General features: G+C 46.4%; 1 protein-coding gene across 4 annotated transcripts in view; it reads left to right on the top strand.

Moving 5' to 3' along the window:
- Window positions 1-17,338, top strand: part of DCAF4 (DDB1 and CUL4 associated factor 4) — a 228,797-nt gene that overhangs the window by 139,318 nt on the left and 72,141 nt on the right. For all 4 annotated transcript variants that reach the window (XM_069208944.1, XM_069208946.1, XM_069208945.1 and 1 more), the window contains one exon: window positions 12,552-12,652. In XM_069208944.1, coding sequence (XP_069065045.1) covers window positions 12,552-12,652 — 101 coding nt within the window. The remainder of the gene's footprint in view (window positions 1-12,551; window positions 12,653-17,338) is intronic.

Raw genomic sequence — 17,338 nt, 5'->3', positions numbered from 1 at the left:
CACTTAGCACAAAGAGGAGGTTGCGTCGGTGGGCGGGGTAGAAGGGCATTTGAAAGTTTGCATCCTTGGGGTTTAACACCGTCATGTAATTACCTTGCTCTAGCGAGAGTAATGACTTCCTGCAAGATTGCTTATGGAAATGTTCTGACAGGATGTATTTGATGATGTGACTGATGTTGAGGTTTGGCCTGAGAGAGCTGCCCTTAAGGGAATGGGAGAGTAAAGAGAATAGAGACCTTTACCTCAGTGGTGAGGAGCTTGGTCTCTATGGGACCCTTGAGGAGGAGCGCTTGCACCTCTTCATGAAGAAGGTAAAATATTCTCAGCTGAGAGTATGTGTGCTGGTGGGATGTTGGGGGGTGGTGTTGTGAGAAGTTCTAGGTAGTGGCCGTGGCAGACAACTGCAAGAACCCACTTGTCTCAGGCGATTTCCTCCCAGTGGGAAGGAAATCTCCCAGTCCTCCCTGACGGATGAAGTGTTTTCGGTGGGGGGATTGTGGCAAGTCAGTGTCCTCTAACCTTTCCCTTATAATTATTGTAACCCCTGCAGTGCTTCATTTGTGCTTGTTGTTTCCGGTCCTGAGCACCGGCACTTATTTTTGAGGGCCGGCGCTTATTCTTCTGCCTTAAGCATTTGCTGCGAGCAAAAGACACATATGGGAAAGACGGTGAAAGGGAAAAATGAAAAAGCATCACAAAGTGAGAAAGTAGAAAACTGCTAGAGTGAGATAAAGGGGCAGGGAGTGGCTTTAAATTTATAGCAGAGGCCCAAGATGTCTTCAGGATTATGCTGCCTCAGTATTCTGTTTTCCCACATTTAATTTTAGGAGCTTCATGTTTAAGAGGAGGGCTTTGGGCACCGGCACGTTTTTATTTACAAATTAAGCACAGAACCCCTGGATGCTGGAGTTTGAAGGGCACCCCCTTGATTTTGCGATGTTGGTGTCCTTCATGATCATTTCCAGCATCTTGAGAGCCTGTGGCCCAAATAGGTGTATCACACCGAATGGAAGGTTGAGCAGATGCTGTTTGACTTCCGGCTTAGAGCCCGAGATGCAGAGCGAGGCATGGTGTCAGAGAAGGATGCTGGTGTTAACCACCCGGTAGGCTGTATTCTCTGCATCCAGGGCGTAACGGATGTTGGCTTTGGAGACGTTCTTGCCCTTGGACACTAGCTCCTTTCCCCTCTTTCTGAACTCTTCAGGAAGATGATAAAACATTAGGATCTGTCATAACGAGAGGCTGTTTGCCAGTGGCTAACCAGTAATATAGCCTCCCTTTTGCCAGCTGCATTGAGCTTTTTGCTGTCTTTGACAGGAAGCAGGATAGTTGCCTCTGGTTGTGAGAAAGTAGCCCCTTTCTAGCATGGGCATCCTCACCTATGGCCTGTTTGTGAGTGTGTGTCAGTGTGTTTTTACTGTGTCACTGGGATCCTGCTAGCCAGGACCCCAGTGCTCATAGATAAAAACCTATATGTCAGTGTGTTTTGCCTGTCTCACTGGGATCCTGCTGGTCAGGACCCCAGTGCTCATAGTTTATGGCCTCTCTGCTTTTAAGTTTGTCACCGTAGGCCAGTGACTTCATTTACTAATTTCAATTGGCATACTGGACCTCCCTTATAAGTCCCTAATATATGGTACCTAGGGCATTGGGGTTCCAGGACATCCATATGGGCTGCAGAATTTCTTTTGCCACCCATAGGGAGCTCAGACACACCCTTACATAGGACTGACACTGCAGCCTGCGTGAAATAACGCACATTATTTCACAGCCATTTTCACTGCCCTTAAGTAACTTATAAGTCACCTATATGTCTGACCTTCTTTTACTGAATATTAGGTGCAAAGTTACTAAGTGTGAGGGCACCCTTGCACTACCAAAGGTGCCCCCACATGGTTCAGAGCCTTTTCCCTGGACTTTGTGAGTGCGGGGACACCATTACACGCGTGCACTACATATAGGTCAATACCTAAATGTAGCTTCACAATGGTAACTCCGAATATGGCCATGTAAAATGTCTAAGATCATGGAATTGTCCCCCTATTCCAAATCTGGTATTGGGGAGCCAATTCCATGCATCCTGGGGGCTCCACCATGGACCGCCAGTACTGCCAAACCAGCTCTCTGAGGCTTGCACTGCAGCTACAGCTGATGCCACCTCACAGTCAGGGTTCTGCCCTCCTGGGGTCTGGGCAGCCCAGTCCCAGGAAGGCAGAACAAAGCATTTCCTCTGAGAGCAGGGTGTTACATCCTCTCCCTTGGGAAATAGGTGTTACAGGCTGGGGAGGGGTAGCCTCCCCTAGCCTCTGGAAATGCTTTGAAGGGCACAGATGGTGCCCTCCTTGCATAAACCAGTCTACACCGGTTCAGGGACCCCTTCTCCTCTGCTCTGGCAGGAAACTGGACAAAGGAAAGGGGAGTGACCACTCCCCTGCCTATCACCACCCCAGGGGTGGTGCCCAGAGCTCCTCCAGTGTGTCCCAGACTTCAGCCATCTTGCTTTGCAAGGTGTGGGGGCACTCTGGAGGGCTCTGAGTGGCCAGTGCCAGCAGGTGACGTCAGAGACCTCTCCTGATAGGTCCATACCTGATAAGGTAGCCAATCCCCCTCTCAGGGCTATTTAGGGTCTCTCCTGTGGGTTCTCTTCAGATTCTGCTTGCAAGTTTCCTTCAGGAATCCTCTGCAACAACTTCAGACTCTTCTGACCTCGGATCAACCGCAGCCTGCTCCAAGAAACGTTGTAACTGCAACAAAGTGTCTACAAGAGACACTTTTCTTCACCACCTCAGCTCCAAGTCACCAACTGCAACAGTTTCCACGGTGTGCATGCTCTCGGGACTCCCTGTCTTCATCCTGCACCAGAAGGACCGAAGAAATCTCCCGTGGAGTGACATAGTCACTCCCCTGCTCCAAGCAGGCACAGTCCAAGGCGACGACCGGTACCCTGGGACTCCTCTCACGGCGACGAGCGTGTTCCTAAGGACACAGAGGGTGGACATCATCGACATAGACTGTTCGGATGTCCTGCTGACGCAATTTGGAGGAGGTAAGACCTTGCCTTCCCCGAGAACGACGGTACCCCTGTGTATTGTGTCTTCTTCGCCTCCTGAGGCCTCTGTGTACTTTTTGCAAAATTCCTTCGTTCACAGCCTGGCCCAGGTCCCCAGCACTCCACACTGCGACGCTTAACTCCCTGAGTTGTTCGCCAGCGGCGTGGGACCTTCTTTTGTTGTGTTGCATCAACCGCATTTTGCACCTTCTTTGAAGCCGGATCCTGCGGCTTCTGGGGGAGCTGGCTGGCAGTCTGAGGGCTCTCTAACGTGCTGAGAGCACCCTTGTCCTCCTCACACAGAGTTGAGGCCAACAGGTCCCTCCTGGGTCCATCCAGTGCCATTTTGATGAAAAACGCACTTTTGTCGTAGCCAAGGCTTGTTGGCGCTTTCCAACACGAAATCTCGCCTGCAACGATCTTTACGCAGTGGGACATCTTTTGCATCATGCAGGAACCCGCTGGCATCTTCCTAGGGTTCATTTCTGCAGTCTTCGACTAACCGGGGACTCTTCTTTTGCACCCTCTTCTGGGTTGGCAGGGGCTCCTGTCCTTCCTGGAACTTCTTTCGACTTCTGGACTTGGTCCCCTTCCTTTGCAGGTCTTCAGGTCCAATAATCCAGCAGTTGTTCTTTGCAGACTTGGTTGGCTGCTGCAAAATGTCAAAAACGAGGTGTAGTGTTTCCTAAGGGAACTTGCAGTACTTTACTCCTGCTTTTTTGGGCTCTGGGGTGGGGTAATTTACGTACCTTTACTGTATTCTTACTCTCCCAGCGATTCTGCACACACTACACTTGTCTAGGGGGGAATTCGTGATTCACATTCCACTTTTTTAGTGTATGGTTTGTGATGCCCATAGACCTATTTTCTCCCATTGCATTCTATAGAATTTCCTACTGTTTGCATTGTTCTATGACTATTTACTTGTCTAATTTTGGTGTCTAGTGCTGTGGTTCCCAACCTGTGATCCGGGGATCCCTGGGGGTCTCTGACAGCTTAGAAAAATAAATAATATTAACAGATTAGGTCCCCAGCTTTCAGTAATGACTAAGTGGGGGTCCCCGATTCCAATAAAGATTCAGTGGGGGTCCCCGGGCTCCAGTAATGATAAAGTGGGGGTCCACAGAAGTCAAAAGGTTTGGAACCACTGGTCTAGTGTATATATTGTGTATAATACTTCACCTCCAGAAGGAGTATTGTCTCTAAGATATTTTTGGTACTGTGTCACCCAAATAAATACCTTTATTTTTGGTCACACTGAGTATTGTCTTTACTTGTGTTTAAGTACAGTGTAACTATAAGTGGTATTGCATGAGCTTTGCATGTCTCCTAGTTCAGCCTAAGCTGCTCTGCTATAGTTAGCTCTATCAGCCTGAGCTGCTAGAACACTACTACATTCACTAACAAGGGATAACTGGACCTGGTGTAAGGTGTAGTTACCCAAGGTATCCACTACAAACAAGGCCAGCCTCCTACACTGGTCTCCTCAGAGGCCCATTTGTGACTAGTGAGTAGGGGTAGAGACAGGCTCCCTGTGGGAGGGTTTATTCATTTTCTCCACCTGGGTGCTTCTACCCATGCCTTAATTGGCTGCTTAAATGTCTCAGGGTAGGTTGTAAGCATGCAATTGAGCTTGGGTCAGGAACTGGAGTGCCTGCTCCAATTTAGATAGCGTCTCCACAAGGAAGATCTCTTCTTCTTGGAGGACATGTATGTCCACCTTGAGAATGGTGGGTGCCTGCAGGATGACCTCATGGTATGTGTGGTATCCTCAAGGCCAGATGCCCTGACGGGATAGTGATCGGGGTCTGGATCACCCAGAGGATGGATGTTATAGTAGTCCCAGGGATCATCTGTGGGCCTTTGCTTGAAGGGGGGGGTCATAAGGGTCCGGGTCAAAGGGGCTTCCTAGGTTAGAGAAAGTGCATGGAGACCCCTCAGGTGACTCTGGCAGAGGTTATGGGGTAGTGTGTATGAACATGGCAGTGGTGGTGCAGGGCTGGTGCCCTTGTCTTTATGTCTCTTGGACATTGAATCCGAGGATCCTCCAATGCGGATTCCTCTTCGAAGGTAATCCTCCTTTTTCAGGGCAGTCTCTGCTAGGTTTGATGGAGGTGATTTGGCCGAAATCTTCCCTGTGAAGGGCTGAATGAAGTCACTTCTGCCTCGTTTCCAGCTTTTTGTCTTTTTTACATGATGGGCTGCACCAAATCTTTAAAGCCATTTGTCATTGGTGCTCTAGGAGTTCATAGGGACCTATGTGCCAATGTCAGTGCTACCTTCGACTTTAAGTGGTGTTGAAGCTTGTCAGTGGCTTTGGGAAAAGGTTGGATCAATGGCTGTGAGTGTTCGATGTTACTGTACAGGTCTTTTTTTTAATCTGAGGCTTTCTCCCAGTGCCGCCCAATGTCTGGACGTAACGGGGTGGTGGCAGTGTCTTGTCCACGGGGCTCAAATGCAAACTCCCTTAGGAGTAGTGTTGCTCTCAGCATGAGGCTTTTTGTGAGGCTTGTGATGAGTTATCAGAGCCTACGGTGCTTATGACCCTGGAAGTTATCTTCAGTCGAGGGCTATTGGCCTTGGGGCCACCTTCCTTCTTTTACTAGGGGGCAGAGGAGTTGAAGAATATGGGCTCGGGGCTGGGTGTGGGTTGGTGTGACAGAATGCTGGAGGGTTATTGTCCTCTCCTTCCTTGAAGCCGAAGGGTCTTGTTCACCGAACATGTCAAGGGTATCAATGGGGGATTACTAGTACATCTTTCTGTGCACACAGTGCCTCTCCCTTCAGTATCATAATGTTTTCTTTGAACTGAAGGGGAGGCAACATTTACACAAGGTATTGTAATGGTTGTAGTAAGCTGGCATTTTATATGTTATAAATCGAAATAATATACACACGGTTCCAAAACCGTGTGTATATTATTTCGATTTATCAATTATTGGGAGGCCTACACACGGGACCAGGAGTTTGTCTCTCTCCGAATCTCCCTTATTGCCCCTCCGTTGTTGTTGTTTGATGATTTTATATGTTATACCAAAATGAGAGGTATACTGTGCAAACAGCCCAGGGGTTCCCTTATGAGTGGACAGAGGCTTGCTCTAGCAATCCCAAGGTGCTCTCTTAAGGATAGTGTGATCGAGCAGCCTTAGCTTTATCAGAGAGGAGTGTAAGCCATTTGCAGTATACACAGTCAATAAATGGCACACACGACTCAATAAGGAGATTCACACTAATTTACAAAAAACAAGTATCTTTTTATATATAGTTAGGCACAAGAATCAATACGATCAGGTAAGTACGTTTTGTAATAGAAACTATCACAGGTTTCTAGACCTGCAATGTTACCCTCTGGGAGAGAAAATATTTGCAGGTATTCCACAACAACTTACAGGACTAATCTTCCAGACTTAAAGTGAGTATAGGGCAGGGTCCTAGGCCACACCAACGCATCACCTCGGGTGGCACTGGGGTGGCTGGGTGCAGTGGCGCTGTTCAGCGTTGATGCCCATTTGAAGTCAATAGGGATTGGTTCGATCAGAAAGATGCTGCAGGTGAGGTCTGAGACACCTGTGCATGTTAACCACCAAGTGTGCTCAGGTGTTGTGATGCTCAGGGATGTAGGGCCACCAGTGGTTCTCTTCCCTGCGGTCTGGGGCGGCTGGGTGCAGAGGTTTCGTGGACTGTCAGGTTTCCGCCACCGGGGGCAGTTGCACCGGGGGACCCTGCAAAAAAAGGCTGCAGGTGTGGACTGGGGGGGTTCCAGTCCTAATGAACCAACAGGGGGACTCAGGTCTCGCAAGGGTTGGGGACATAGGGACACCAGTGGTCCACTTCCCCTCAATCCGGGACAGCCTCCGGTGGCAGAAACTCAACCGCCCATTGCAAAGGTGCAGTGGGCGGTCGGGTTTCTGCCACCGAAGGTAGTCACAGTAGAAGGGGGACCTGAAGTAAGAGGCTACAGGTGTCGGATTAAAGGTCGCAGTGGGAAGCCCCACAGTGGACTTCATCTCTGGAGCGACTGGGGTCCACGTTGGCACAGTTGGCCCACTTCAAATTGGGCTAGGAGCTCAGGTGCAGTGGTGCTGTCCGGTGGCGGGTATTGGCGATCCGGAGTTCTCACAGTGTCTCCTGGGGTACCTGCAAGATGCAGGGAGGCAACTCTGCTGCTCCAGGGGAGTTCCTGGATCTTGGGTGAAGGCTAGCTGTCCTCCCGCACTTTTGGAGGCACAAGCAGCTGCAGGACAAGGTGTTTTTGGCACAATTGTTTAAGTCAGCTTGCAGGGTTGGCGCCGAGTCCGTCACTGGTCTACAATTCTCACTTTTGCATCTCTGGGTGTCCTCCTTCTTTCTTCAGGTCAGCAGAATCTGATTTCCTGGTGCCAGTGGTTCTCCTAAATACTGAATGTTTGTGTGTTACTGGAGTGTCGGGTAGTAGCCAATGGGCTACTTACCCATGGGGTCACCGTGCCCCCAATATGACCAGTGTAGGGTAGCAGCTGATGGGCTAGTTACCCCTGGGGTCACTGTGTCCCCTATGTGACCACTTCCTGTGGGGCGTGAGCAAAACCCTGTCCCAGAGTTCCTAATTGTACCATAAACAAGATGTCAGCCTTTAAAATTGTGTGTCCACATCCAGTAGCTCAATTAGGGGTGGGACTGGCCAAAGGGTGGACACGCTTTCCTGACTACTAATTTTCCCACCTGTCCAGGTGCCAAATGGGCCCTGGGGCAAGGGGGTCGGCATCTCCCTTCTGAGGGAAGCCAGATCTGCATACCAGTGGTGGGTGGCAATTTTGAAGCCCACTGCCTTGGAATGCAGATTTGCAGGTCATCCTTTTGGGAGGAGTGAGTTAACACCCCTGCCAGAGCAGGCTTTGTTCCTGACCTCCTGAGTATGGAGGCTCTCACCCTTCGGAGTAAGAAACTTGTCTGTTGATGGCAGGCCAGTTAAAACTAGTCAGCCAGCACAAAGGTAGATGGTAGGGTTTTTTTGGGGGGCACCTCCAAGGTGCCCTCTACATGCATGTATTAATAAATCCATCTCTGGAATCAGTGTGGGTTTATTAATATGAGATGTTTGATCCAAAGCGACCCTGTTTTCAGTGAAGCCATTATGTAGCTGGGTAACTCGTATTAACCATTGTATTTATTTTTAATGGCTTCCCTGATCACTTACTATGTCTAAGAATCGACAAAAACGTAGCAGGGGCATATCTGCTCTGGCAGATATGCCTACACAAGTAGTATAATGCACGCTTCCTTAGGGCTGTAAGACATAGGGGTGACTTGCATATATTGGACGCAGTGGTAGGGGACATAGCACACAGGCTGTGTGACATGTTGTGTTTTTACTTTTAGCTGCACCAAGACATGCAGCCTGCAATGGCAGTTTACATGTGCTAGGCTGAGGGTGGCACAATAAGTGCTGCAGCCTTTAAGGTCCCTCTTTGGTTCCCATGCCCTAGGTATCTGGGGGTACGATTTACTAAGGACTTGCATGGGGTTTCAAAGGTATTGACAATTGGGGAACAGTTGTACACTTTTAGGGAAAGAGATTTGGCACTGGTGACCTGGATAGCAGGAACCCAGTGCACTTTCAGTCAAAATTGCATCATGTACCAGACAAAAAGTGGGGGTGACCATCTCAGTAAGGGGCACTTTCCTTAAGTGGTCGGTGAGAGGAAGCGGTTACAAACCTTGTCATAGTCTGATCACGGATACTTTACTGGGCAGTCAGAACAATACTGGAACTTCACCCATTCTTCCGGCCTTTACAGCTCCATATTCTCCAGTGTCAGAGGCCGGTGAGGAGGGCACATGGGCCTGGAAGGGCGCAGGGAACTGGTGTTCTGGGACTTGGTCACTGTGCATAGGTCACCGGAGGGTGTCAATTAGAGGAAACAGAATTGACGATTTGGGTCTTCCAATGCGGGCAGCCAAAACTTTCACCAGAGGGGCCTGAACAATTGTCGGAAACATTTCAAAGGTCAGGGCCTGTCCTTAAATATCCAAACTCAGTGGTGTAAAATAAATCTAATATACAGAGGGTGCAGATAGGGCACCCGTGACTCGAAAACGTAATATATATATGTATATAATTACGACACTGGGTGGTTATAATTAGGGTTGCTTTTTTATAGACATGACCTTTTTTTGTTTTTTTGTTTTGCTAATAACTTTGGTGCCATTTGACGAATCTTCACGAAACTTTCTAAAAACAAGAGCAAATTCACTTCACCTCCTTCCTGGAAAGCTTTAGGGTGATCCTTCAAGTGGGGACTAAGGAAAAATGGGATCCCAAAAACACATTTTGTCCATGCATTTTTCCTAGACTTCTTTAGACAGGGCTACAGCAAAAACGTCTGAACGGAATTACACCAAATTTTGCCAGAAGCTACATCTTGGTTCGCAGATTGTGCTTTTTGTGATTTGGTGTAAATCCGTTCAGCAGTTTTTGAGAAATTAAGGTTCAAAAATAAAATAAGAGGTCTGCAAATGTCTCGCAAGAAGCCTGTGATAGGTGAATTAAAAAATGAAGCCCTAAGATTGATTGGTAGGCCCATTTTTTACATCAGCCTTCTCCCTCCCAAAGGAGCAAGAGAGAGTCCTGGGAGTTTGCAAGAACGAGCGCTCTGATTGGCTGGTTGTTGGATGTTTAGAAATGAAATCTCACCATTACTCTTTACTGTGAAAATGTTCAGGTATTCTGAGAACGAACCATCAAAAACTATATAATAGGGCAGGAGAAAGACATCCTGTCCTCCTAGTTGTAGAGAGTAGGTCTGTAAGGCATACGTACTGTGAAGGAACAAAAATCTAAATTATTAAAAAAAAATATTTGTGATATTGCGTGACTCTTGAGGGAATCATGAAAAGTAGAAAGGAGTAGGCGACCTCTCAATATACTCTATTATGTACACCTGTCACTGTAAAAGGCACTGTTACTAGAGAAGGTATTTGTTTATCAGAGCCTACTATTTATGCCCACCCTACACCCCACTACACACAATAGTCACCTTGAGGCAAGGTCTCAACAGAGAGGGTAGTGTCTCCCACATTACTACACATGTCACTGTCGGGATAGGTCTCAGGAGACAGGATAGTCTCTCTCCAGCCCTCCTCTGTACATTTGTCACCCTGGGGAAAGTTCTCACTGGAGAGGCTTGTCACTCCCCACAGCCTACAGAGCACATCTGATGGCATGGATAGACGCGTCACTGAAGGGGAGAGAGTCTGTCTGTTCACACCCTACTATGCACCTCTCTCCTGACACTCTACTACACACACTTGTCGCCCCAGGGAGGGGGGGCAGTGGAGAGCCCAGTCTCTCCTACAGGCTCCGATGCACACTTGTGGCATTGGGGAGAAATGTCAGTGGAGAGGACATTTCCTCCCCACACCCTACTCCACATGCCTGTCACCCTCAGGAGAGGCCAGTCTCTCCTTGCATGTTATTATGGACACTTGTCATCCTAGAGTAACAATATAATACTTTACATTAAAATAACTGTAGCAATTCCTTGAAAAACAAACCAAAGGTTAAAGCAACATTATAGTTATGTGTGATAAAAAGATCTGTTTTCGTTTTTAAAAAATCTTAGAAATTTACTAAAAAAAACAAAGATTAAAGTGACATTAGAGTTAGGTGAAAATGTCAGTGCCAACATTAATGTTTTGAATTAATAAAACAAATACAGAAATCCACCAGTTACAGTTAGCAGAGCTAACTTTAGCTTGTCCCCCTTGCACTTGCACTGCACTGTTGCACTTGCACTGTTTATGACCTCACATATTACATCACTCATGACATGTTCTATATCATCATTTATTACATCTCGGATGACATTATTGATGATATCACTTATTACATCACCCAAGCTTCTTTTAAACACATTGCTCTATAAACAGGTGTGGCATTGGACCAATTAAATTAAGTGCAACGTAGCTCAGAATAAGATAAAGCATCATTATTGATACATATAGACAATCCCTATAGGTCAAGCAAGCTTATGTTATGTTCAACATTGACCCTATATCATACACTTCATGGGTAGCCCAGTTCATGCTGACGAAGAACCACAGATACAAGGGTAACCTCTACTGCACACAGTGTTCAGTCTGTATACAACTGTACAGAGAAAACTAAGTTCCTCTGGGTACTGATGCCGTATTACATAACTAATGCTCTACTACTGACAGGTGTTACCTGCGTCAAACCCCTCACAGTCGTCGAATCTACATCAAGAACTGAAGTGGATATCCATAGAAAAGTGGGAACTGTAAACAGTGTTTATGCTATTGAGACAGTTTGCCTTGTACCACATTTTTTGCAGACTGTGAAACTCTTATGAGCAATACACCAGAGAGTATTAAAAAGTATCAACTAAGATTAGTGTACATTCTATGCAAAACCCTTCCAAAGAGAATATTGTCTTAAAATAACCAAGGGCTGAAGATGCTAAAGATCATACTACCTGCAGCATACATATAGTGTTGAAAACATTACAGATAATTCAAGCAAACCAAGCACATGTACTTAGGTTAGTACCAGGTGCAAACTGTCTTCTGTGTTATGTAGAAATTGTCATGCTGAGACGAATCTGTCTAATAACTCCAGGCAGCCTATAATACTTAGTACATAGAATCTTTGCCCTGTTGGAAACTTATGTGTGGAACATGCGACAATGTCCCCTGCTCACAGAGTTACTCTTCAGTACAAAGATTTACAACGTGTTCAGTGCCTCTACACATCTATGATGCCTTAGGAGCACATGCTTTCTGGTAAACACTTACACCCATTAGCTGGACTGGCTGCACAGAATTAGGGAGAATAGTAATATGGTAGTTACCCGCCACCATGTAAACTATAAAACAAACTAACACACTTGTTGGATGATGTCATCAAAGATGTCATTTTTTATGTCATCAGTGATATTGTAAATGATGGCGTAGACCATGTCATGAGTGATGTAATATGTGAGGTCATAAGCAGTGCATAGTGTGGGCTCTGATAACAATAACTGGTTAATTTCTGTGTTTTCTTTTTAGTTCAAAACATAAATGTTGTCACTGACATATTCTCCTATAACCTCACTTTAAAAAAACGATTAGAAAATCAACGAAAAGGCCAAAGATTAAACACGTTTATCAAACCTAACTATAAGGTTACTTTAACCTTTGTTTTTTCAATGAATATGTGTGTGTGTGTGTGTGTGTATATATATATATATATATATATATATATATATATATATATATATATATATATATATATATATATTAGAAAGTTATGAAACTGACATGGAATTTTGGATGAGGTGTCAAACTGCAATTGCTGTGACTGTAAAACATTAAATAAAGGCTCAATATCAATAGAGCCTTGTTTGCACTCATGTCTGCCAATGTTTATAACTTTATAACTTCATGTTTATGGCAAGAATTGAAAGTAAATTAGGCCCCAGATTATCACTAACCATGTGAATCATTTTCTCACATCTATCAGTAAGTTTGAAAGCAGCTCATCCCTTGCAGCAACGAGCAGCACGGAACCTTCTGCATCCTCCTCCTCTTCTTCCAGTGCTTCACATAAGTCTGCTGCACCTGGTGGGTGAGAAATTTATGTATTTGATGGACTAAATAAATGAGCATCATGTGGATATTCATGTGGATAACAAAACTTGCTGGGTCATTGTTTGTCCCTCTTTTTACCTGCCTGAGAAGAGCGACATGGTTATTGTTGAAAACCAAAGGTTGCTGAAGCCTCATTGGTGTTTGTTTAGGTATTTGTTGCTTTTAGGTTTTAGTTGTGCAGCACCCAATCAAACTAGCTAGTATGACACAGTGATGGCAATAACGCTGGCAATGATGTTGTTTTCCAAACAATATTGTTGTATTGTGGAGAATAGATGAGTGCTTTTCACAAATCTGGTTTCAGTTCATTTCTTGCATTTTTTCGCAGCTCCTTGTTACTTTGCACTGTACATTGAGAACTCTAAGTGTGATGGGCTCCCTCTTCTTGACAAGCATTGGCAAACCCATTAGGTCTGGTTTTAATGGGCCAACACATGATGTGTTAGCATGTTACAGTGAGACACAGGGGAGAGAGCTGCAGGCGTAGATCTAGAGAACTATAGTTATAAAATAGTCCTCCATGAAGTTCAGTGCAAACACTCAAGTGGAAGGAGAATGATTATGTGAAAAATGGATTCTCCACTGGGCTGAGCTGACGCATAATTGACAAAGTCTCAAGTCAATGGCGGAAAGAGGCTGGCCCAAAAAAAACAAAAAACAATGATTTGAAAAGGGCGGACAGAAATCCAGCTCTATGTAGGTAATTAGTGGTAGGCCTCTTTGACTGCTGCACTGTCAAGATTCAATCTTAAAAGACTTCACAAATTCCAGCAGCATTTTCTTACTCTAACACAATTTCCTAGCTGCCATTTTCTGGTTAAGTTACAAGAGCATTACTTTCTTTTTATACACTTAATACAGGTTTCTGCATTGGAATATTGCTAAAGTAGTGGTCACAATTGTCAGTGGTGGCCTTAGGATATGGATGGCTATGCTGTCTGTTGAAAATAACTGTTTCTTTCGTTCAACATGCTCAACAACTCTCTTGTCCTACAGCATCACAGAGAGCACTTGCTTGGAAAAGTACCACTTTGCAGCTAGTACCTTTTTTTGGTATTTGACCACTGAAAAATAGTGTCCCTGCAGTCACTCGAGGCATTCATCAAAAGAGTTGCATCTGGCGTTCCACACTATTCATCGTGTCACCCTTGCTGATTCATCACTGCTTTCAACCTCTCTCCACATTACAGTGCCTTTACAGCTATATTTTTTCTGATGGATACTTCTAAATGCAGTTTCTTAGCATTTAGTGTATCCCCAGATACCAGTTTGCATCCAGAAGATTTTAAAAATATTGCTGCTGCTCACCAGCTGGTAGTGCCATGTGCCACTGTTTTGACTTCGTTCCACCCCGAAGTGATGATGGAGCTGCATATAAACGGCATCCCTTCGTGTTGACGTAGGTTCCTTTCTTTCTACACCTTCATACATGGATCAGTGGAGCTCGTGCCCAAATGTTTCCTTATCATTAGATGTGTGTTTTTTTGGGGGGGGGCAAATTCTACTTTTTCCCCTCCTATCACTACAAGATTTAAGCCATGGATGGACTGTTACAAGTAAATGTCTGTTACAGATCTCCATGAGGTGTGCCTCTGGTAGTTGGGTTCAGGATACGATTCTAAGTCCTGTGAGGAGTGTTGCTATATGAATCCAAAGGCGATTCAGGGAGTGGAAGCTGTATGTCACTGAATACTGAAAGAAATGGCAGCAGCTACAATCCCACTCTAAGTCAAGGGAGCGGAATTGTTCCTTCTCCAAGGGCTGCTCCCACAACAGGTCTTCATCGCAGTCCAAGTCTTCCAGTAAGTCGATGCAGAAGCGCAAGAAAATAAGCAGGATTTGCTCCAGTCTGACCACTCTCAGCCAGAGAAGTTGCCTCTCAGTCTCGCTCCTGGTCTCTCACAGAGGAGTCAGTTTCACAGCTGATCCTCATACATCCTAAGTTTCCAAGGCTGCCTGTGATGTCACAGCAGATTGAGAGATTGCACATCTTTGGCACTATTCCAGCTCCCCGTGGCATGCTTTTGGGCCCCAAAAATCTGTGGAAGTCTCCTGTTGGTGTTACCGTGTCCTCAACACCGCCTGTGCCTCCTGAACCCATCTCAGCCTCTGCTTCAACACCAGAGCTAACTTCCAGTCCAGCACCAAAATTCACTTCACACCTTTGACATAGCTGCTGGCCCAACATCGCTGGTGCCGAAGAAGACCCTGTTCCTATAGTTCTGTCTGACTCTGAGCGGAATAAGTCTTGACACTAACCGAGGTCACTTTCTAATACAATACCGACACACCAATTCCTACTCCAATCTGTTTTAGACAGAACCACATCTCTGCCTGTGTGCTACATCAACTTTAGGATCCGATTCTGATTAAAGTGAACCAGCCTTTGGTGATGACAATGGAGATGATAAGTCTGTTTTCCACCACCCTATGATGATGACAACCTATAAATGGATTTACAGGATGACGGGGGGGGATCGAAACTCCAGGGACAATGGGTTGTGTTCTCCCCTGGGCCATCAAACAGCCAAATGGTGCACCAGAGGGACAAGAGTGCCTCCTTTGCTGTGGCGATGAGATTGGTAGTTTTGATACTAGACATAATTTGCCTACTTTGGAAGTCTTATCAGAAGTTTTACAACCTGGACAGCTTACTCTAAGCCTTTACTTCTATTTAATGAAGTCCTGACTGACACTCTTATGGGCACCTGGTCTAAGCCTGTTCGAGTATGCGTATTCGGTGTTGGAACTCTTTAAAGAAAGCTGGGCCAGAACTCATTCCATGGGCCTTTTCTCCCCATCAGATATAACCCTTAACAGTGTCTCCCCTTTGTGTGGCTACTCCACAGTTTTGTCATATTGGGAACACCAAGGCCCACCGCCCACTCTCCTGCCACCCAAGTATTTCTTTGGGGCAGGGATCAAGCAGACAACCTCCATGCCATCAGGGACAGTGCTCTTCCCAGTCTCCTGCCCCCATGGCACCTGACTCCAAGCCACTTTAATTTGACCTCAATGTCACTTGACCACATGGTGAGAGGCAGGATCGGACATTTCGTCCAAGGGTGAGAAAGGGTGACATCCGACAGATGGATCCTGCAGGTCGTTCAACAATGCTATGCCATATCTTTTAGACTCGCTGTGTTTCCCACCCATATCAGAGCATCTTTTAGAGGAGCACCTGTTCATCCTATTCCAAGACGTGCAGGCTCTTTTGGCCAAAGGAGCCATAGAGAGGGTTCCGGCCCAGAAAATCGCGACTGGATGTAACTCTTGTTACTTCCTCATGCCGAAGAAGGAAGCAAGCCTTTGTCCCACATTAGATGTCTACCCTCTGAGTGCCTTCTTGCACAAGAACAAATTCAAGGCGCTCACGCTGGCCTAGATCCAGTTGGCTCGATGATGGCTTTGGACCTGCAGGACACCTACTTGCATGTGCCCATCCTTCAGAAATACAGATGCTCCTTGCAGTACCAGGTGAGCCAGAAGCATTTTTAATTTGACGTTCTTCTTGTCTGCCCCTCGGGTGTTCACAAAAATGATGACGGTGGTTGCAGCCCACCTTTGGAGGTTGGGGATTCCAGTTTCGCCCTACCTCGACGACTGGCTGTTAAAGGTGGACCTGCCACAGTCAGTCACAGACCACCTCCAGCCAATTGCAAGCCTCCTGAGATCATGCTGAAGTCACACCTGACTCCTTCCTTAAATCACAAGTCTAGGACATTTGGGCTATGATCCAGATGTTTCAGTCTCTGGCCTGGGTCTCAGTGAGAGTGACTCTGAGGCTTCTGGGCCTCTTTGTATCCAGCTCTTTAACTGTGCTAGGTGGAACCTGAAATCTCAATGGGCTCCTGTAAGTATTTACCCAGGTTTACCCAGGTTTCAGAGGACACTGCAAAAGAACTGCAGTGGTGGCTGAGACGCAGCTGGGCTGGCTACAGATCCTCTCCCTGCCCCACACAAAGCTGATGATGGTGACAGACAGTCACTACTGGGATGGGAAAATCATCTGGGACAGGTGGAGATCAGAAGACTCTGGTCTCTGGTGGAGACCTGTCTCCACATCAACCTTTTGGAGTTGCGGGCCATGCATCTGGTGCTTAAAGCCTTCCTACTGACAATCAAAGGGAGGCTGATTCAAGTTCTGTTGGACAATGCCAGTGCCATGTAGTATTGTAGCAAGCAGGGTGTGGTCCTGTGCCAGGAAGCACTTCACCTCTGGAGCTTGCTGAAAGGGCATTTCCGTGGTAGTGAACCACCTGGCCGGGTCTTTAAACGCCAGCGCAGACAAACTGAGCCAGCAGCCATTGGTGGATCATGAATGGCAGTTGTGGCCAATATAGCACATAACATCTTCTACCAGTACAGAAAACGCTGGCTAAATCTTCTTGCCAGCATCGAAAACACCCAGTGTCAAAACATTTGCACACTAGCGTTTCTAAGAAAGCTGTCTCTTCGAGACGCATTCTGGAAAGTCTGTAGCATGGGACTCCTGTACGCCTTTCTGCTCCTGCCTCTCCTGCCCCAAATTCTAAAGAAGATCAAAAATGCCCAGGGCCAAGTCATCTTAGTGGCTTCTGATTAAGCAAGGGGAATGTGATACAGAGAAACTCTGGTCCTGGGCCTGTGACTTCAGCAATGCGGGTCCGGCACCAGAAC

Source organism: Pleurodeles waltl, chromosome 9 (genome assembly GCF_031143425.1).
Source record: "Pleurodeles waltl isolate 20211129_DDA chromosome 9, aPleWal1.hap1.20221129, whole genome shotgun sequence".
NCBI lineage: Eukaryota > Metazoa > Chordata > Amphibia > Caudata > Salamandridae > Pleurodeles > Pleurodeles waltl.
Note: the sequence above shows the minus strand (reverse complement) of the source record. Positions and strands in the feature narration are given on the sequence as shown.